At 41.8% G+C, this 22,039-nt stretch overlaps 1 protein-coding gene across 1 annotated transcript; it reads right to left on the reverse strand.

Annotated features, from left to right (window-relative positions):
* Positions 1-6,156: 6,156 nt before the first annotated feature.
* Positions 6,157-21,747, reverse strand: LOC124545702 (piggyBac transposable element-derived protein 2-like). Its single transcript, XM_047124648.1, has 2 exons — positions 20,656-21,747; positions 6,157-6,333 (listed from the first exon to the last, which is right to left on the reverse strand). Exons 1-2 carry the CDS (start codon positions 21,745-21,747, stop codon positions 6,157-6,159), a joined length of 1,269 nt encoding a protein of 422 aa, XP_046980604.1.
* Between the last annotated feature and the right edge of the window lie 292 nt (positions 21,748-22,039).

Here is a 22,039-nt window from a genome sequence, read left to right on the forward strand (position 1 = left end):
GCATCATAACTCGGAAATAAAGCAGTCTCAGACAAACTTTATTTAACATTTTTCTCTTCTTTACCTAAAATTTGCACCGCAAATATTGCTGAAATCGAAAGTGCCATTGACGTGCGGTTTCTACAGAATGGATTAGTAGTCAAGCTCTCGTACCGCTAGCCAATCAAATTGTAATAATACTTAGAAAGTGTATTTTTTGTGAAACATAGGCTTTTCAAACGGAACAATGCTGTTGACATTAAGAGACTAAAAGTAGGGTACATTAGAATGTCAGAGGTGTTTGTTGCAGGATTCTAGTGCGAGTCGTTTACGAGATACCATATTTTTAGAAGTTTCCACACTGACACTTGTACAATACCTATGGCAGCTCACACTAAAGAACATCACAAGTCCATACACTAGTTATGTGTAAACTGACCAGTAACGAGACAATTGGCCATCACAAGTTGTGTTCAAAGTGACGCCCAGCAGCGGCAGTACACGCTTCTAGTCTGGTATAGAACGAGAAATGCAGATGATAAACGGGTATTCACTGAACAAATATATTATACTAGATCTGACATGTGATTACATTTTCACGCAATTTGGGTGCATAGATCCTGAGAAATCAGTACCCAGAACAACCACCTCTGGCCGTAATAACGGCCTTCATACGTCTGGGCATTGAGTCAAACAGAGCTTGGATGGCATGTACAGGTACAGCTGCCCATGCAGCTTCAACACGATACCACAGTTCATCAAGTGTAGTAACTGGCGTATTGTGACGAGCCAGTTGCTCAGCCACCATTGACGAGACGTTTTCAGTTGGTGAGAGATCCGGAGAATGTGCTGTCCAGGGCAGCAATTGAACGTTTTCTGTATCCAGAAAGGCCCCTACAGGACCTGCAACATGCGGTTATGCATTATCCTGCTGAAATGTAGGGTCTCGCACGGATCGAATGACGGGTAGAGCCACGGGTCGTAACACATCAGAAATGTAGCGTCCACTGTTCAAAGTGCCGTCAATACGAACAAGAGGTGACCGAGACGTGTAACCAATGGCACCCCATACCATCACGCCGCGTGATACGCCAGTATGGCGATGAAGAATAAACGCTTCCAATGTGCGTTCACCGCGAAATCGCCAAACGCGGATGCGACCATCATGATGCTGTAAACAGAACCTAGATCCATCCGAAAAAATGACGTTTTGCCATTCGTGCACCCAGGTTCGTCGTTGAGTACACCATCGCGGGCGTTCCTGTCTGTGATGCAGCGTCAAGGGTAACCGCAGCCATGGTCTCCGAGCTGATAGTCCAAGCTGCAGCAAACGTCGTCGAACTGTTGGTGCAGATGGTTGTTGTCTGGCAAACATCCCCATCGGTTGACTCAGGGATCGAGACGTGGCTGCACGATCCGTTACAGCCATGCGGATAAGATGCCTGTCATCTCGACTGCTAGTGATACGAGGCCGTTGGGATCGAGCACAGCATTCCGTATTACCCTCCTGAACCCACCGATTCCATATTCTGCTAACAGTCATTGGATCGCGACCAACGCGAGCAGCGATGTCGCGATACGATAAACCGCAACCGCGATAGGCTACAATCCGACCTTTATCAAAGTCGGAAACGAAATGGTACGCATTTCTCCTCCTTACACGAGGCATCACAACAACGTTTCACCAGGCAACGGTCAACTGCTGCTTGTGTATGATAAATCGGTTGGAAACTTTCCTCATGTCAGCACGTTGTAGGTGTCGCCACCGGCGCCAGCCATGTGTGAATGCTCTGAAAAGCTAATCATTTGAATATCACAGCATCTTCTTCCTGTCGGTTAAATTTCGCGTCTGTAGCACGTCATCTTCGTGGTGTAGCAATTTTAATGGCCAGTAGTGTATTTCAGACGCGCGCAGCTAGCCGAGTGGTCTAACGCACTGCTTCTCGAGCGGGAAGGCGTGCCAGTCCCCGTCACGAATCCGGCCGGCGGATTAGTGCCTGTGTGCCGGCCAGTCTGTGGATGGTTTTTAGGCGGTTTTCCAGCTGCGTCGGAGAATGCGGGCTGGTTCCCCTTATTCCACCTCAGTAACACTATGTCAGCGACTGCTGCGCAAGCACTGTCTCCACGTACGCGTACACCATAATTACCACGCAAACATTGAGGTTACACTGGCCTGGAATGAGACGTTCCCAGGGGGGTCCACTGGAGGCCGAACCGCACAATAACACTGAGTTCGGTGTGGGGTGGCGGTGGGATGAGTGGACTGCTGTAGGCTGTGTACCATTGAGGGCTACGGCTGGGACGAAGCCTCTCCGTCGTTTCTAGGTCCCCAGTTCAATACAGTACAATACAGTACAACTATTTCAGACGAGTCTAAGAATTCATGACTGTGTGTTTAAATGCATGCAAGATCTTGATAGCACACGACAAAGTTAAGACCTTTAGTGGTTGTCTTTTCAGTTACCCTGCACAGTGCCGAGCGTTCACAAAGTATGGTGGACAAGCTCACTAGTGTGACGTCACAAGTTCGTCGTAGGGTCCTTATATCTCGTTGGCTCCGACCAGGCAACTACGCAGGGAAATGGCACAAACAATTGTCGGGGTGCAAACTTTTCAAGATCTCGAATTTCGCACTGGAATGCTGCAACGAACACCACTAACATTCCTCTAATTTACTCCTCTGTTAGTCTGTTAACGTTAATAGGCATTGTTCCATTTAAAATAGTGTATATTTGCACAACAAATACACTTTCTATGTATTATTACGATCCGTTTATTGGCTAACAACACAAGCTCTAGACTACCAATCCATTCTGTGAAAACCGCACGTCAGTAGCACTTTGTATTTTCGCAGTATTCGCGGTGCAAGTTCCATTTTATTTACCCTACATCTGTAACACATAAATGGGTAAGTTATTGACCGATCTACTCCAATAACCTTTCAGTCGGACATTCGCAGCATGTTTTTTTAAATAACAACATGCAGATTTCATGATCTAACCGACTGCGGGAAAGAGAATGCTGTGCTGTGATATGAAAACTTGCGGATTTGTTTTGTTTTCCACAGTCAGTTTGAACTATCGCAGCAGGGTATTTAAACCATTACACGAGTTGTTTCTCCCATATATATTCTTTCTCCTTTTACAGGGTATTCCACAATTCATGATACATACTTCTAGAGGTTGCAAAGGGGACGGAGTAGATCAAGGTCTACAGCGTCAATGTTGTAGGTGCTGGCGCCTGTAAAAGTGTTTATGTTTATATACAGGGTGATTCCGTGATGGTATTACATCTTTCTAGGATGATGGAGAGGGGCAAATATATCAGTTTGAGGTAGGGGTCCATCTACCGAAACGAACGATTCGGAAGTCATAAGCGAAAACTGTTTTGAGACTTCTGACAGTGGAATACGTGTATTCGTACTGTTGTTGCTGAAGATAGTAGGTAGGTAACGTTGAGAGGTGGTATGGGCCACAACAAGGAAACAATGACCAGTAAACATGGGCCCTGAAATGTATACTAGAGGAGCTATGAGTACCTGTTCATCTTCGTTGCTGTGAAACACATCTTCTCTATTGGACAAGTGCTCATAGCTCGTAAAGTATGTAGTTTAGAGCCCATATTAACCAGACATTTGATACATTTATCCTTCTCGATTGTCCTAGGAAGTTTTTAACATCATCACGTAATCTACATATATACATAGGCACCGCCGCCTGTAACTTTGATGCTCTCATTGGATGACGTTTCCGGACTTGAGTTCCTATGTATAACTTGATCTACTAAGTCCCATCTTCAACCTCTAGAAGTGTGTAACATGAATTACGAAACAATCCGTATATAAATTTAACAAAAATTCTGTATACAGCAAAGTGCTATTTTATTTTTTGGTTTCCTCGCTGTCAGCCTTTACAGAAAACAGGAAAGTTTCATTCTTGGCTTATCGGTTTATGATTAGAATAATATTACAGAATCTAAATCATCCAGATCTTTGTAATCTTGCCTGTAAGACGTAAAAACAAGGAAGTAAAAAATCCGCAGAACATCTCACATTTTTTCCGCAAATCGGAGCATCGCATAACGTGTTTAACTCCTTACTGCATGCTGGAAAAGTTTTTCTCACTATTTTTTAGGTATTTTACTTCTATGGCAGATGCCATTTTAATATTAGAATCTTTATACATTGATGCGATTTAGTCGTTCTTATATTCAGTATTGAATCAAGATGCCGATGTTCTGGTGCAAGCATGTGCTGTACTCTAGCGGTGGAAGAATAAATCGTCTGCGTTCGCCCTGCTCCTAGCAGATGGCGCTAGTACCACCCGTTTCAGAAACTCAGTGGTGTTCACGATTCCGTTGCACACGTAGGCCTAAGCACCCCGATTATTCAGATGCAGATTGAGTGGTTTGCCGTTTATCCCGGCACAGTTCGGCGAGTCTTGAAAAATTAAAAAAAAAAAAGAACTTACTGGTCTTCTGTTACAACCAGAACGAGTGTTTTCGTTTAAAATACAGTACTCTGCATGAGGTGTATTTTATCAGACACATCGACGCATCGAAATGCGGTGACTAGTTACTAGGATATGCAGGACAAAATTCGTTTGAGTATACGATATTTTGAGTCTTCGTAAAATGAGAACCATCGTCATAAAAAATTGAAAAACATCAACAGAAAATATTGGACAATTATTTCTTTAAAGTAAAGTAAGTGAATGAAAGAAATCCAGGACGGTTTAAGAATAATTTTGTAAATAATCTGTCTGTTTTGGCGAGGAAAGCGCAACTAATGCACTGGGCCTCTAAATGTTATATTTTGTAAAAAGTCGATTCAGGTAAAAAAAAGTGTAGTTTGAATTATCTGTTTTTTCGGTTATCGGTACAGTCTCGAGTCTGCAGTAGTACAGATATCGGGAGCTGAAGGCCGCTGAACTTAATGAAGCAATTTTCGTTCGTCTATGTCATCCACAGTGGTAAAGCAGACAGCGCCAGTGCTATATTTATTTGCTTTTTTTGTGTCACCTGTCCAATTGAGTCAAAATCTGTTATGCTGTCAACAGAGTGCGCTGTTTTATAAATACATTTATATAATTTGTGTGAAAAGCAGTGTTGTAAAAAGTAAATTGCGAGCGACACGCAGGAATTAGCAACACTGATAACTGTATTCAACGTGGAACCAAAGTCGGCAAATCACTCCGCGTTATATAGTTGCTTTATATCAAGGGTGGGCAAATATTAGCCCCAGGCCACGTGTGGCCGGATGTCCTCGTCAATACGCATGCGCAGTAGTTTTCCGATGTATCTCGTTTATTTCGACTTCGTCTGCGCAACAGTAAATACATAAATTTTTAACTTTAGTGGAGACATGAATCATACGAAAAAGCGTAAGATCAGGGCTTCATATTATGTGCTTAATAAAGAATGGACAAACACATATTTCTTGTTGATAGAGGGAATAAAGCATTGTGTTTATTGTGTCACGAAACGATTGCCGTGTTTGAGTACAACCTTGGACGGCCTTAGGAAACAAAACATAGCGAATTTAGCGGCAAAGTTTCCGAGCAAGCATGTAAAATAAAAGCTGTGGAGTATGTGAAGTGCCTGAAGAAGCAACAAACATTATTTACAAAATAGCTCTACAGAAGCAAGTTTCAGGGTAGCCTATGACCTTCCTAACGCAGCAAGCCGTTTTTGGATGCAGTGTGTGGTAGAGAGTACAGGAATAGTGTCCTGCTGCTAGGAGCAAATTTGAAAGCGTTTCATTGCCAAGGACTACAGTGCGCCGCATTGACTTAACTAATGGGGAACTCCGGGAGCAGCTGAAGACTGCGAGTGGAAGCGAGAGAACAGATAATAAAGGCACTGCACAACTACTAATCCTTATTTGTGGAATTAATGAAATTTTCGTCATCACAAAGGAATTACTTGACGTAAAATCAGATAAAGACAGAACCACTGGTCAGAACTTTCTTGAGTGTGCTCTGAACTGTGTGGAGAAAAGTGGCTTATGAAAGAAAATGGTAATCATTACAACAGATGGGGCCAGAGCTTTCAGTGGAAAAAAGTGTGGGTATGGTGAAGCGTTTAAAAAACAAGTTACATGCACAAGACACATACAGTTATATGCTGTCTTTTCGTTGCAGTTTGCATCAGAAGAGCCTTTGTGAAGTTTTACTGGACTTAAAGCATGTGGTCAATCCTATTGTTGGTGTTGTGAACACGATAAGAGCAAGGGTACTCCACCACCGACAGTTCAGATCCGTTCTTCACGATGTGGGGGCAGAGTATGAAGACGTAATTTACCAAAACATTGTGAGGTGGTTGAGCCTTGGCAACGTAATAGAAAGCATCTGGGCACTGCAGAACGAAAGCCTTGTTTCTGGACACGAAGGAGATACCTCATGATTTCTTTCCTTTTTTTTTTTTTTTTTTTTTGCAAAAATAGGACATGAGGAGTGATAATACGAGACGATGTTTCATCTGATATTCGAGAAATTGAATGAAGTGAATATGACACTGCAGAGAAAGGGGTTGTTTGTACATGTAATCTGGACGCATGTAAAATCATTCAGGACGAAACTAGGTCTGCCTGCTAGGCAAGCAGGTGAAGGCAATTTTTGTCGTTTCCCTTTATTAGGAAAAGAGAAAGCTTCTGAAAGTGTTTCTGCTCAGATCAGGGATCATCAGCAGAGTTTGAAAACCGAGTTCACAGAGTATTTCAGGACTTTTAAGAAAACTGAGCCTCAATTCAACTTGCTATCTTATCCCATCACTGTTGATACTGACGCAGCATTTGAGGAGATGAAGCTTAAACTTATGGACATACATTCAGTTCACACTGTGAAAGAAATGTTTACTGCTGTAACATTAGTTGAGTTTTACAGATCATAATCACCTGCAAAACTTTCTTGTGTGAAACAATTTGCTGCGGAAATGTTTTCCATATTTGGGCTTAGATATATCTGTAAGCGAAGTTTTTCTTATTTGAAGATCGACATGAGTAAATATCGATGCTCTTTGACAGACATTACCTCGCAGACTATGATGAGAATCTCAAGAAGCACTTTCACTCCTAATATCAAAAACCCTGTAAAAGAGTGTGATAAAGATACATTTGAGTCATTAAACGTGCTCTGAAATTAAATGTGCTTGCAGACGTAAATAAAACAAAGTCAACAAAATAAATAAACTGAACAATACTGCGACTATTTTATTCATATTTATTGATTTTTATGGTACAATTTATACCTTTTCTGAAATTCAAAGTTAAATAGTGAATGTAATCATTTTAAAAGGTGCGGCCTTCCGCTAATCTCCGCTTCCGCAAAGTGGCCCCCGAGCCAAAACAGTTGCCCACCCCTGCTTTCTGTGGAGTACCCGATCGTACAGAACTTGGTTCTTCGGACGAGTTTGTGTGTTATATCTCAGTATTAAAAGACACCGGTATATTCCTGGTAGTTACACTAAGAAACTGCCTGCAACTGCGTTATTCTCTGGCAAACGTGTTCACAAATCCACGGCATTTACTTTGTTAATATTTATATGCTAATGTGAAGACGGAAATAACAGCGCCTAGTGAATTTATGAGGCATCACAGATTAATTTCGACGGATGTTGAATCTGTGAGGAAAAAGGAATATTCAGTTAAGGCAGTGGTCCCCAGTCTATTACCCCTGAGATACAATCAGATACTAGCTAGTAGCACCCCTCCACCCTTCCGCCCATCATCACATTATTATCAACATCAGCATATAACTAAAATTAAAAATTAAAAAGAATTATTTGTGAATAGCGTTATTTTTCAAAAGATGAGACATAAATGATATTTAGTTTAGTTTTTGTAGGTGTTTTATTAAACCACGAACTAATGAATCAATTAGACATTTGCTCTTTGTCCTTTTTTTTTTTTTTTTACGGAATGATGAATAATTCTCTGTAGTACATGACGAGTGCTACCCACAACTGCTTCTCAGAAAAGGAAGCAAACTGTCCACATTGGGGGTAGACACTTGTTGCAAAACGTGCTTCCTCTGTACGACTCCCCTCCCTAGCGGCACTTCATTCACACACTGCACCCCCAGTTAAGATTAAACTAGTTAAAATGTGTGCATTATTACATATCATTCGTAAATCACTTGATTGCTAGACTCCTTATTTCTAAAATGGCTAAAACTAGAAGAATTCAGGCTGCTAATAGTTTTCGCCTGACCACTTCTAGTAATATCTATAATACACTACTGGCCATTAAAATTGCTACACCACGAAGGTCACGTGCTACAGACGCGAAATTTAACCGACAGGAAGAAGATGCTGTGACATGCAAATGATTAGCTTTTCACAGCATTCACACAAGGTTGGCGCCGGTGCCGACACCTACAACGTGCTGACATGAGAAAAGTTTCCAACCGATTCTCATACACAAACAGTAGTTGACGGGCGTTGCCTGGTGAAACGTTGTCGTGATGCCTCGTTTAAAGAGGAGAAATAGTGCCGTCACGTTTCCGACTTTGATAAAGGTCGGATTGTAGCCTATCGCGATTGCGGTTTATCGTATCGCGACATTGCTGCTCGTGTTGGTCGAGATCCAATAACTGTTAGCAGAATATGGAATCGGTGGGTTCAGGAGGGTAATACGGAACGCCGTGCAGGATCCCAACGGCGTCGTATCACTAGCAGTCTAGATGAGAGGCATCTTATCCGCATGGCTGTAACGGATCGTGCAGCCACGTCTCGATCCCTGAGTCAACACATGGGGACGTTTGCAAGACAACAACCAGCAGCATGTACTATCAGCTAGGAGACCATGGCTGCGGTTACCCTTGACGCTGCATCACAGACAGGAGCGCCTGCGATGGTGTACTCAACGACGAACCTGGGTGCGCGAGTGGCAAAACGTAATTTTTCCGGATGAATCCAGGTTCTGTTTACAGCATCATGATGGTCGCATCCGTGTTTGGCGTCATCGCGGTGAACGCACATTGAAAGCCTGTATTCGTCATCGCTATAGTGACGTATCACGCGGCGTGATGGAATGGGGTGCCATTGGTTACACGTCTCGGTCACCTCTTGTTGACGGCGCTTTGAACAGTGGACGTTACATTTTAGATGTGTTACGACCCGTGGCTCTAACCCTCATTCGATCCCTGCGAAACCCTACATTTCAGCAGGATAATGCACGACCGCATGTTATAGGTTCTGTACGGGCCTTTCTGGATAGTGAAAATGTTCGACTGCTGCCCTGGCCAGCACATTCTCCAGATCTCTCACCAATTGAAAACGTCTGGTCAATGGTGGCCGAGAGACGGGCTCGTCACAATGCGCCAGTCACTACTCTTGATGAACTGTGGTATCGAGTTGAAGCTGCATAGGCAGCTGTACCTGTACACGCCATCCAAGCTCTGTTTGACTCAATGCCCAGACGTATCAAAGCCGTTATTACGGCCAGAGGTGGTTGCTCTGGGTACTCATTTCTCAGGACGTATGCACCCAAATTGCGTGAAAATGTAATCACATGTCAGTTCTAGTATAATATATTTGTCCAATGAATACCCGTTTATCATCTACACTTCTTCTTGGTGTAGCAATTTTATTGTCCAATAGTGTAATTATAATACGGTGTAGGCCTACAGTACTGGAATAGCCATTGCATAGCAACTGTTGTGTTGTGCTTCCAGTTTGTTTATTGTTGTGAAGTGAATAGTGAAGCAATTTCCGGTCTATATCAAAATCTTATGCATCTAAAACTAATAGGTATTTTCCTTTTATATCAATATGGCTGGTTTCGTCAGAATCTCGGTGTCATGATCATATCTAAACTGTACTATAAGTAAAGCCACGAACTACAAATTGCTCCCTGTGTACATGTGCAATCTTTACAATTTCTGGTCTGTTGCGGGAATTACCTACAGTTCGGACAAGGCATGAGATATTTAAGCGTGTATGATAAATATGTCTCAATTTCACTGTTACAGATGCATGGCAGAAAGCATAATGAATGTGTGTAGTGCGTTGACTATGTGAGGAAGATGTTCATACTCGCACATTCGTCTCACAAGCTGTAACTTCCACCACATTGTGTCACGCATTAGTGCTAGTATTTGAAATATAAAAAGTGGAATCAGTATTACAGTCTGATGAAACAGTAATATCAGTATTGATCTCTAAGAAACAGTTTCGTGATCGAAAAATAGTTGAACCCTTTTGCTTTTATCCCTCTGAAAATTTCATTTTGCAGCTCAAAGGCTAATCATCGCATGCCGCGAACCATTAAGTTGGGGGTATTAAGTCGAGATAATGACTTCTAGGGCCCGTTGCCTGTCACTTTAAGTAATCGAAAACAGTTATGACTTTGATGTACCTGGACCTCTCAGACCTACATAACTGCCATATAGCACCACTTGAAAGAAAATACACGTTAATGTTTGTGAAAGAATGGAAATATAACCGTATTAAAGTAAGATACAGGACGCAAAGATTAGAAAGACAAAATGAAAATGCGAACGGTATACTTTAAAGACTAACATAGTTGGTTTTGGATTTTGACAGTAAAAATTATGTTACCATTATCACAAAAATTCAGTTTAAAAAATATCTGTAAATTGTTAAAACGTCAATAGAAAATCGTCAGCTTGCAGTCTATAATGGCTAGCTAGAAGTGAATATTTACCATAGTCTACTGATAATTGTAGAGCTTTCCTTATGCCGCTCGCATGAACTTGTAATTTCCTGATAACTATGAAACTGTGCGTTTTCAGCGCATGAAACGTTTTCATTGTACCTGAAAGTCTAGGAAGATATTAAAACTATTGCTAATATTTAGAAAAGTTTGTAACTGAACATTTCGGCTGTGCATCGTACGTAGTTGGTCGAGGGAATGAGAAGAAGCAGCGGGATGCCTTCTCTCGTGACTCCGTGTTCAGTCACTTCACTCCCCGTAACGCGCGTAGTTTGCATACCTCCGCATGTTCCCTCTGTAGTGTGCAACGGATCTCACCAAGATACGCTGAAAAATCAACAGCATGAAGACATGTTATCGGTATAAGGTTGCCACTGGATTTTGTCTGGAAAAATTGCTACATTAAATAGGAACGTAGGCTGTTGAAGAAAAGACAAGATCGGAACATTCAATGTTTACAGCAGTATGGTTTGTTTCATCGACCATGTTCTCCATTATTTGCACAGTACACGAAGTATTATCACTTACTCCCTAGGAATTAAGCTAGAGCTATAAACTAATAGAACTATAAACGCGTAAGTATTGTATTTCTGCCTGATCCACACACATACCACACTACTGGTGTACCAAGTGTTCCAGACAAGCACATGTGCTTCCTGGCTCGATTTTCACCACGTGTGCTCTAGGTCGCCTTTCCAGCAGTTGATCGATTTATACCTTGTCCCTGCTCTCGTGTAGGTGCGGTGCACAGTGGGAGATTCTGGCCAATGACGAACCGAGCTTCGTGGCATTGTTTGATTTTTTTGAATGGAGCATCGCGGTTCGTTGGCGCGCAAAACTTTCGGGCACTAAATATGTCGTAATAGCCCTCAAAGAGTTGCACGCTTTCCCTTGCCTCGAGGGTTGCTGCGTGGGAGGAGGCGGCCTTCCTCGTACTGGCGAACGCTATTGTTCAGGGTTTTAGGAAGTCTCCAACACCCACACTCTCTGCCTCCGTACTCTTTTGTGCTTTTCCAGTACTCGCATATCGTGTGTGGCTCTTTGGCGTTTGGCAGAACCGCTCCCACGCTTATAGAATGTCTGCGTTGTTTCCCTGCGGGCTTCCCCAGGCGTCAAATACCGTGGAACTCAACGCCAACTTACGGTCCCTACTAATCCTTCGCATTCCAGTACTGCAGGGGAAGTTGGGTCTGGAGTGAATCCGGGAACTCTCGTATATCTCTTTACGAATTGGTAACATTTTTTTGCCCGTTAGACTATAAACACAGCCGGCAACTTCAGGACCGCCATGAGGTTCGGTAGTCAAGACGCGTTTTTGTTGAGCAAAATAATTTGTTAGATTTTTGTGGTTGCGTATCTTTTTTTTGTGATACTGTATGTTCAAGACGCAACTTATAACGTCGTATTACAAGTTGTAACACCTGTAACAGGCTTTATAAACCCATGCCATTTTAAACGATTCTTCGTCTTCTTTCTTACGCAGAAGGAATTTTACAGATAAGGTGCAATTCTCGTAAAAAGAAAAAAAAAAGAATAAAAAAGGTAGAAGTAGTGGGGTTAAACGGGAACTACCTGATATTATCCTAGGACTTCTTTACATATAACTTGTAAGTGTGACGTAAGAAGTATATGCTTTCAGGTTTACGTTACTTGTGTGTACACGTTTTGATAACTGCAATTTAATTTTTACATATAGGATTTACAATTATTTTGCACCAACTACCACACTATTTTTGTCACTGATAAGGTGAGTTATTCCTCTTATTGAAGAGGTATATTTTCACTTCAGGCCGGCCATTGTGGCCGTGCGGCTCTAGGCGCTTCAGTCTGGAACCGCGTGACCGCTACGGTCGCAGGTTCGAATCCTGCCTCGGGCATGGATGTGTGTGATGTCCTTAGGTTAGTTAGGTTTAAGTAGTTCTAAGTTCTAGGGGACTGATGACCACAGATGTTAAGTCCCATAGTGCTCAGAGCCATTTGAACCATTTCTTTCACTTCAGACGGCACCATTAAGCGCTTTATACTGTCACATGGTTTAACAGCATTACGGCAACACCGGCAACCCAGTACCAAATAGCTCAGTTCTTCCGACTTGCGTATACCACAAGAACAACAACAATGCAAAATGACCTATCTGCCTTTAAAAAGACAGATATTTTTCCCGCTTAATGCAAATGCATTTGGCGAAGAGGAATTTGCACCATCAGCTACAACAGAAATTCCCGGAGCACAAAAGAGTCAGTTCCTGTTCTTCTCCACTTCCTGTTCAATCATTTTAAATACTGTATAATTTAAGTCATCAAAATAATACCCCATAGTTTACGTACGTTGTTCATGGTTCAAATAGCTCTGAGCACTATGGGACTCAAATTCTGAGGTCATCAGTCCCCTAGAACTTAGACCTACTTAAACCTAACTAACCTAAGGATGTCACACACGTCCATGCCCGAGGCAGGATTCGATCCTGCGACCGTAGAGGTCGCTCGGTTCCAGACTGAAGCGCCTAGAACCGCACGGCCACTCAGACCAGCACCTTGTTTTCATCCACGCCATTTGAATAGAGCACTTTTAACCCCTTATTTACAAAGTGTGCAATTGTTTACTGGTTAGTATTTGGGAGTTATTTTGAACCAATCAAATCAGCTCCATATTGCGCATCTGGATCCAGTTTGCCAACAATCAGGTTTGCAGTGCACTTGCCAAGACTGACATTAATTTCATCGACAGAAATCCATATCCAAGGCTCTCCAATATCTTATCGGATTCTGCACAATGCGTCAATGTAAGTTGAATACACACAATTTTTACGCAACATTGACTCTACAGCAATAGAATGATGGCAGCACTTCTCAAGAAAATCTTTGAAAGTAGGATATTTTTAGTTTTAGAACAGGTTTGTTTGCTGGCACAATAGCGCGACACAAGTCACTGCAGAATTGGTCCTTTTTGTGGGTTCGTCAGATGTCTTTGTTAAAAGCGTTTACTTCGATTTTGATTTTCGCTCATCATTTGCCTGCTCGGCCACTCCGCTCGGCCGTTGTTCATGCCTTGTTTATCTTTCACTGAAATAAATTAGCAATCCCAACAATGAAAACTCTCGTTATCTACTTCTCTTGGTAGCTACCCGATTATGCTCCAGCTTCCCCAACCAGAATGTTCACCTTCTCTTTTATCGCCACTTTATACAGCGCTAGATACAAATTAAATAAAATGTGCATCCTGTCTCAAATACGGATGTTAAGTACACAAGCTACGTGTTCCCTCTCATCCTCTCATCTGCCAGCCTCCACAACCTGTTACTTGATGAATGACGTAAAAAAAAAGAAAAAAAACTTCAGGTACTGGTGTTCGTAACTAGGCCATTTTCAATATCTTACACTGGCACCAATTCATCGAAGTTGGCGTCAGGCAGACTACCGAGCAAATGTCAGCGTCAAGGAGAAAACTGGAAAAATATGATGCCTTGGTGCAGTAAAATGGTTCAAATGGCTCTGAGCACTATGGGACTTAACTACTGTGGTCATCAGCCCCCTAGAACTCAGAACTACTTAAACCTAACTAACCTAAGGACATCACACACAACCATGCCCGAGGCAGGATTCGAACCTTCGACCGTAGCGGTCACGCGGTTCCAGACTGTAGCGCCTATAACCGCACGGCCACTCCGGCCGTTGGTGCAGTAGTGAGAGCATTTTACTAACTTCACTAGCTGTCTTTATTTCCACAGCATTTACTTAGATGATTTGCACTGCCAGTGAGGAAATGTTTTTCTAGTGAAGACGAAAAACGTAACGGAAGGCGACGGATAGTCGAATATTGTGGAAGAATCGTGCCGGTATGTGCTCTCAAGTAATAATGGACAGTGGCGTACCTATAACGTCCGGAGTATACCGCAGCGGAACTTCCGTACTACGTCCTCTTACAAGTGAGGTGCTATAAGGGATTCTGGAGCGTTTTCTCAAAGAAAAAAAAAAAAGAAAAGAAAAAGAGCGCAGCGACACATTATCTGGTCCGAATAACTACGACGTCAATGAAATGTCATAAGCAGAACGCTGACTTTTAGGTCGTAAAAAGTGCGTGTTAGGTATTAAAATAGGGTCCATCAGTACCTCATTCAGGCTATATAAAACCTAAAGTAGATACTTGTTGATATATGAGCACATTATTGTTCATTAAATACAAGGAAAATGGAAGTATACACTGCTGCACAATACAGCACACATTGTACTACAACCTTAATGTTCAAACCGATAGGAGACATTTTTAATTATTCCAAGACAAGAATATAATGTAAAACACATATTGTCACATGTTGAACTACGGATAAAATGTAATTTAATAAATGTCTGATAAACCAATGGTTGCAAACATTCCGATAATAACTGGCTTAACAGTAAATAACTAAAACATCTTCTAGATTCACCATCGATTATAGCACTTGTCGGCCAGTATTAATTTATATGCCGAAAATGAACGTCTAAATCAACGAATGTGACCGGGGCGTATTCACTTAAGGGGCATGTTTAACAGGATTGTTACAATCAGGGGAGTTGAATTTTCCGCCAAGTATGTTTGCTGCTGAGCTCAAGTCCTTCAGGCCGGTATTCCTCTGCAGAACCTTTCGGATTGTCGCCCACACCTTTCTCTAACCTTCACCGCGGGCTTCATAAATTTTCTTTTAATCCTCCTCCACTAAGGAAATATTCTCGTATACAGGCCTCCCCGAGCTTTCTAATTCGATAATAATTCTTGCCATAAATATTTCGTTGCCTGTAATACAAGTCAAGTCTCGTTGTAGTGAGGGATCTATGGCTAAATGTTTTGCTGACGTTACAGAGGGGCATCCTTCTGGACTGCTGGTAGTTGCCGGCCGCGGTGGTCTAGCGGTTCTAGGCGCTCAGTCCGGAACCGCGCGACTGCTACGGTCGCGGGTTCGAATCCTGCCTCGGGCATGGATGTGTGTGATGTCCTTAGGTTAGTTAGGTTTACGTAGTTTTAAGTTCTAGGGGACTGATGACCACAGATGTTAAGTCCCATAGTGCTCAGAGTCTTTTTCTTTGCTGGTAGTTACTTACCGTTGTATACTGCTCCTGCTAACCGCTTTCCCCAGCGGGTAACAACAGGTTCCGGCAGCAAGGGACATGTAGAAGTTTTTCTTTGAATGCCTGCATCCTTGACGGTGCCATAACAAAAATTTTCTGTATGGCGGATATTAATTTATTTACTTGAGCGAATTTTAGCCTTACTTGCTCTTCCTTACGGTTGATATCATGTGCTACATGCAACATCAAAGGGTAGAATGCTTCAAGCAACTGGAACGCTGCAACCGTATACTCGTATGCAGCGGCATCTGTGAAGGCCAGAAGTACCTTGTTTTCAAAAATGGTTCAAATGGCTCTGAGCACTATGCGACTTAACTTTTGAGGTCATCAGTCTCCTAGAACTTAGAACTACTTAAACCTAACCAACCTATGGACATCACACACATCCATGCCAGAGGCAGGATTCGAACCTGCGACCGTAGCGGTCGCTCGGCTCCAGACTGTAGCGCCTAGAACCGCACGGCCACTCAGACCGGCACCTTGTTTTCATCCACGCCATTTGAATAGAGCACTTTTAACCCCTTATTTACAAAGTGAGCAATTGTTTACTGGTTAGTATTTGGGAGTTATTTTGAACCAATCAAATCAGCTCCATATTGCGCATCTGGATCCAGTTTGCCAACAATCAGGTTTGCAGTGCACTTGCCAAGACTGACATTAATTTCATCAACAGAAATCCATATCCAAGGCTCTCCAATATCTTATCGGATTCTGCACAATGCGTCAATGTAAGTTGAATACACACAATTTTTACGCAACATTGACTCTACAGCAATAGAATGATGGCAGCACTTCTCAAGAAAATCTTTGAAAGTAGGATATTTTTAGTTTTAGAACAGGTTTGTTTGCTGACACAATAGCGCGACACAAGTCACTGCAGAATTGGCCCTTTTTGTGGGTTCGTCAGATGTCTTTGTTAAAAGCGTTTACTTCGATTTTGATTTTCGCTCATCATTTGCCTTATGTAACGCTCCATCTGCATGCTGGGTTAAATGGGACTTTTTATCATTCGAAACCTATTATAAGAAAGAAACAATATGCTATGTAGAAGCGCCAATAAAAAGTGTTTGGTGTTGGGACACCACTACGTAATTTTAGTAAAATAAAATAAGACATACAATGCAGTTTAGTAATTTTAGTTTTCAAATTATCACCTCACTGAATAGATTTTTGCTACAACTCCAAACACCTACATAATTATAACTTGGTAGATCATTTTAGAAACATTTATGCTTTCTCCTATAGGTACGACACTTTCTCATTGTTCAAAATTGATTTCAGTAGCTTAAAAATTATAATAAAAGTGAAGAACTGAGTATCGGTGTCTCTTAGTATAAATTTAAACAATATTTACAAGAAAATCTGGGTCACGAATGGTCTGTCGAAAGATGAAAAGAAATTCGCAGTTGCGAAATGGTAGGAAAACTTGAAAAGCATAAACACTTAACAACTAATGGCTGTGATCACTATGGGACTTAACATCTGAGGTCATCAGTCCTCTAGAACTTAGAACTACTTAAACCTAAGTAACTTAACGACATCACACACATCCATGGCCGCGGCAGGACTCGAACCTTCGACCGTAGCGGTCGTGTGGTTCCAGACTGAAGCGCCTAGAACCGCTCGGCCACACCGGCCGGGTAACAATTAATGTTAATGCTTGGCGGAATATAATTTTTGCATCTGCCGCACAGTACAGAAACTTTGGCAGTCACAGTCTTACACGACTAGACTTTGAACTAGCTATTTCGCAATTTTCTTCCATTGAGCCACTCGTGCACTGAAACTAGAATAGACTGTGAACAATGAACATTTACACTTTATACGTCCATCGGCATACTAAGTACTAGTTTAGTTTGGTGGTAGGACAACAAAAATTCACAGCGGTCTCGCTTTCCTACAATAAGAGTCCATCTGTAGACGAGAAGAGAGGTGAGGCTTTTTTTTTATTTACTACAGTGGCTAGGCGGCTTTGTCTGTATGTTTTTCAATCTCAGGTCAGTTTAAGGCCTACGATGATCTTACAAATCTCTCTCCCTCCCCCCCCCCCCCCCTTCTCTCTCATATCTTGCTCTCCCCTACTGCTTCTTTCCCTCACACTCTCTTTTTGTGCCAAATGCCGCTTTCAGACTTTCTACCTTCACTTCTTGGAGCAACTGTAATTTTTTTTAAAATACACGAATTTTGTATTTCATTAAAGCCTGGGCGCTACCGACTGGGGGAGGGTTGGAGGCGGGGTGACAGTGGGCACATGATTCTCCCGCTTCAGTAAGTTTTGTAAAGCAGTTTCAATATTTGAATCTTAGGCAAAAAATGATACTATTGAACGAATATAATCAAGTTTAATTACACATAATAAAAGGTCTTATGCAGTAAGAATTAATGGTTTGCATGTTTACCTTACGCGCCAATAAATCATATCCACTTATATTATAGACTAACAAGACACTATCCCATGTTTTAATTTATTGTGTCGACACGTCCTCAAGCGATGAAAGAGCGGTTAGATAAGCGCGATCAAGTTTTGTAGGAGGGTGGCCTCAGGCAGACGGCTAACAATCGAACACAACAGGATAATCAGTTATAGTTCGTTGTGGGTATAATAATAAAGTTATACTCAGTTCATGTGTCAAGAGGAATTGCTGTGAAGAGAGTTAAAGGCAGTTCATCAATATTTTTCTTTTTTTACGGCAAAGGAATGATGCTATGTAAATATATATTACAAAATGTTTGCGGTGTGCAAACGTTACTGTTGGATCAACTAGACTTATGAAATGTTGCACAGAAAAATTATACCTAATTTTGACAACAGCGAAAATCTTTTTGGATAACTATAACGTGAAATTGGTAAGATTATTTTATCTTCTGCACTTGAAATCGTATTAAATGATTGTTTCTGACTTTTTAACTACACTACTGGCCATTAAAATTGCTACACCTCGAAGATGACGTGTTACAGACGCGAAATTTAACCGACAGGAAGAAGATGCTGTGATATGCAAATGATTAGCTTTTCAGAGCATTCACACAAGGTTGGCGCCGGTGGCGATACCTACAACGTGCTGACATCAGGAAAGTTTCCAACCGATTTCTCATACACAAACAGCAGTTGACCGGCGTTGCCTGGTGAAGCGTCGTTGTGATGCCTCGTGTAAGGAGGAGAAATGCGTACCATCACGTTTCCGACTTTGATAAATGTCGAATTGTAGCCTATCACGATTGCGGTTTATCGTATCGCGACATTGCTGCTCGCGTTGGTCGCGATCCAATGACTGTTAGCAGAATATGGAATCGGTGGGTTCAGGAGGGTAATACGGAACGCCGTGCTGGATCCCAACGGCCTCGCATCACTAGCAGTCGAGATGACAGGCATCTTATCCGCTTGGCTGTAACGGATCGTGCAGTCACGTCCCAATCCCTGAGTCAACATATGGGGACGTTTGCAAGACAACAACTATCTGCACGAACAGTTCGACGACGTTTGCAGCAGCCTGGACTATCAGCTCGGAGACCATGGCTGCGATTACCCTTGACGCTGCGTCACAGACAGGAGCGCCTGCGATGGTGTACTCAACGACGGACCTGGGTGCACGAATGGCAAAACGTCATTTTTTCGGATGAATCCAGGTTCTGTTAACAGCATCATGATGATCGCATCCGCGTTTGGCGACATTGCGGTGAACGCACATTGGAAGCTTGTATTCGTCATCGCCGTACTGGCGTATCACCCGGCGTGATGGTATGGGGTGCCATTGGTTACACGTCTCGGTCACCTCTTGTTCGCATTGACGGCACTTTGAACAGTGGACGTTACATTTCAGATGTGTGACGACCCGTGGCTCTACCCTTCATTCGATCACTGCGAAACCCTACATTTCAGCACAATAATGAACGACCGCATGTTGCAGATCCTGTACGAGCCTTTCTAGATACAGAAAATGTTCGACTGCTGCCCTGGCCATCACATTCTCCAGATCTCTCACCAAATGAAAAGGTCTGGTCAATGGTGGCCGAGCAACTGGCTTGTCACAATACGCCAGTCACTACTCTTGATGAACTGTGGTATCGTGTTGAAGCTGCATGGGCAGCTGTACCTGTACACGCCATCCAAGCTCTGTTTGACTCAATACCCAGGCGTATCAAGGCCGTTGTTACGGCCAGAGGTGGTTGTTCTGGATACTGATTTCTTAGGATCTATGCAATCAAATGACGTAAAATGAAATCACATGTCAGTTCTAGTACAATATATTTGTCCAATGGATACCCGTTTATCATCTGGATTTCTTCTTGGTGTAGCAATTTTAATTGCCAGTAGTGTACTTACATTTTTATTTCAAGATTGTGTTTTAACCCTTAAATGCATGATTTTTTATTTCAAGCTGTAAAAATTACCATGTTTAGTTTATAGTGCCTACATTTCGAAAAAAATATTGAAAAATTTTTTAAATTAAATTAACAAAGCACTATTGTTGAAAATCGCTTTGTAGCTGATCAGCTACATTTTGAGTTAACACCTTACGAGCCACAATAAATGTGCTTATTTTGCTCCCTCAATTTTGACCAAATCTCTCGCAATTTAATTGTTGATTATGATTAAATACTTTGCATAGGAAGGGAAAAGGAAAAATCCTAAAATAATATATAGGACATTAATGTTGTAAATATTGAGCATTTATTGTATATTTTATACACTTTTATATATGAACAATAAGGTATCTAGTTCCAACAGGTTTGTACCCAAGCATGTGATAATCACTTTACATGAAAAGTTTGAAAACAGTTCTTTTGTTTGTGCAAACACAATGCAACTGCACATTTATTACACTGAACCCAGGAAAATCCCTTGCATCCTGGCATTTTGCACCTCTGTCTCACTTGCAAGTACGAAGGCAGGTGACCTACTTGATCCAGCCTTACATCTTGTGGAGGTACATGTGCTGTGGGCCCCTTTGTCTTCTTCGCTTGTATTTGGTTTTCGAGTTCATTACTTGGCCTTCCACGTTTTGCTGAAGTTTGACCTGAGCGACACAAACAGTGAGCAATTTCCATTCGAAATTCGGAGAGTTTCACAGTTCTCCTAATCCCTTTGGTTTCTGCTACTCTCCTATACAACAGCCAGGAATTGACTACTCCCATGTCCAGGAGATGGTAAAACAATCTTATATACCATTTTCGACTTTTCACAAGAATTTTATGTCGACCCATTATGCTGTCAAGAAGGTCAACACCTCCCATATGTTTATTGTAGAGCTTAATTATTTGTGGACAAGGTATTGTTATTCTTGACTTTGTTTTTTTGTCATACCTCCCTGCTTCATGAATAGGCTGCTGTCCAGAAAGTGTAGAAAGCAACATCACACTCTTGTTATCTTTCCACACTACATTTGATATGTCGACACCATCCACTGTTGCGACGTGCTCTACTGATGCACCTCGTGCCATTTTCTTCAGCTCAGCTTCTGAAGGGAGCTTGCAGTCTGGCACTCTGTTTCTTCTGACTGTCCCAAGTGAGTAAATTCCTTGTTTATGTAACCATACAAGCAGTGGCAGACTTGTGTAATAATTGTCACAGTACAGTTTGTGGTTCATATTTCTTGGTAGTATCCTACTGAGTCGAACTACAACATTTGCACTTGCTCCCAAGTCTTCCTCCCCAGTCACTCTTTTTTCTGGTTCATTTTCATCTCCAGTGAAAATCTCAAAATCGTAGGCATAACCAGATATGCCACTAATAACAAATAATTTGTATCCATATTTATGAGGCTTGTTTGGCATGTATTGTTTCAAATATCTTCTAGCCTTTGTTGAACATATCTGTTCATCAACAGAAACACACTCCTCAACAGGTATTGTTTGAAACCGAGATCTCATTAATTCTATTATGGGTCTTATCTTGAAGAGTCTATCATGACCTTTTTCACCCCTGGGTATCATTGCACTGTTGTCATTGAAGTGAAGAAACTTACGTATTTGCTCATACTGATTCACTGTCATTGTTGTCTTGATCAGATGAGTACCAGTAACTTCTCCCCAGTAATCCCTCGTATTAGGTACATGAACTATTTACATTACGAGACAGATGCCTATAAATTTTTTTATGTCATCACAGGATGAATCTATTGGTCTATCAGGATTACACTGCACACTGTATCTATGAGACTCTTCGACAATTAGATCAAACTATTTAGATGGAAATATATGTTTGAAGAATTGGTATGGAGTATTTAAGTTTATTACTTCTTCTGGTAACGAAGTATTGCCATGAAATTTTGACTGCAGTTCGGGA

Source organism: Schistocerca americana, chromosome 8, assembly GCF_021461395.2.
Source record: "Schistocerca americana isolate TAMUIC-IGC-003095 chromosome 8, iqSchAmer2.1, whole genome shotgun sequence".
Taxonomy (NCBI): Eukaryota; Metazoa; Arthropoda; class Insecta; order Orthoptera; family Acrididae; genus Schistocerca; species Schistocerca americana.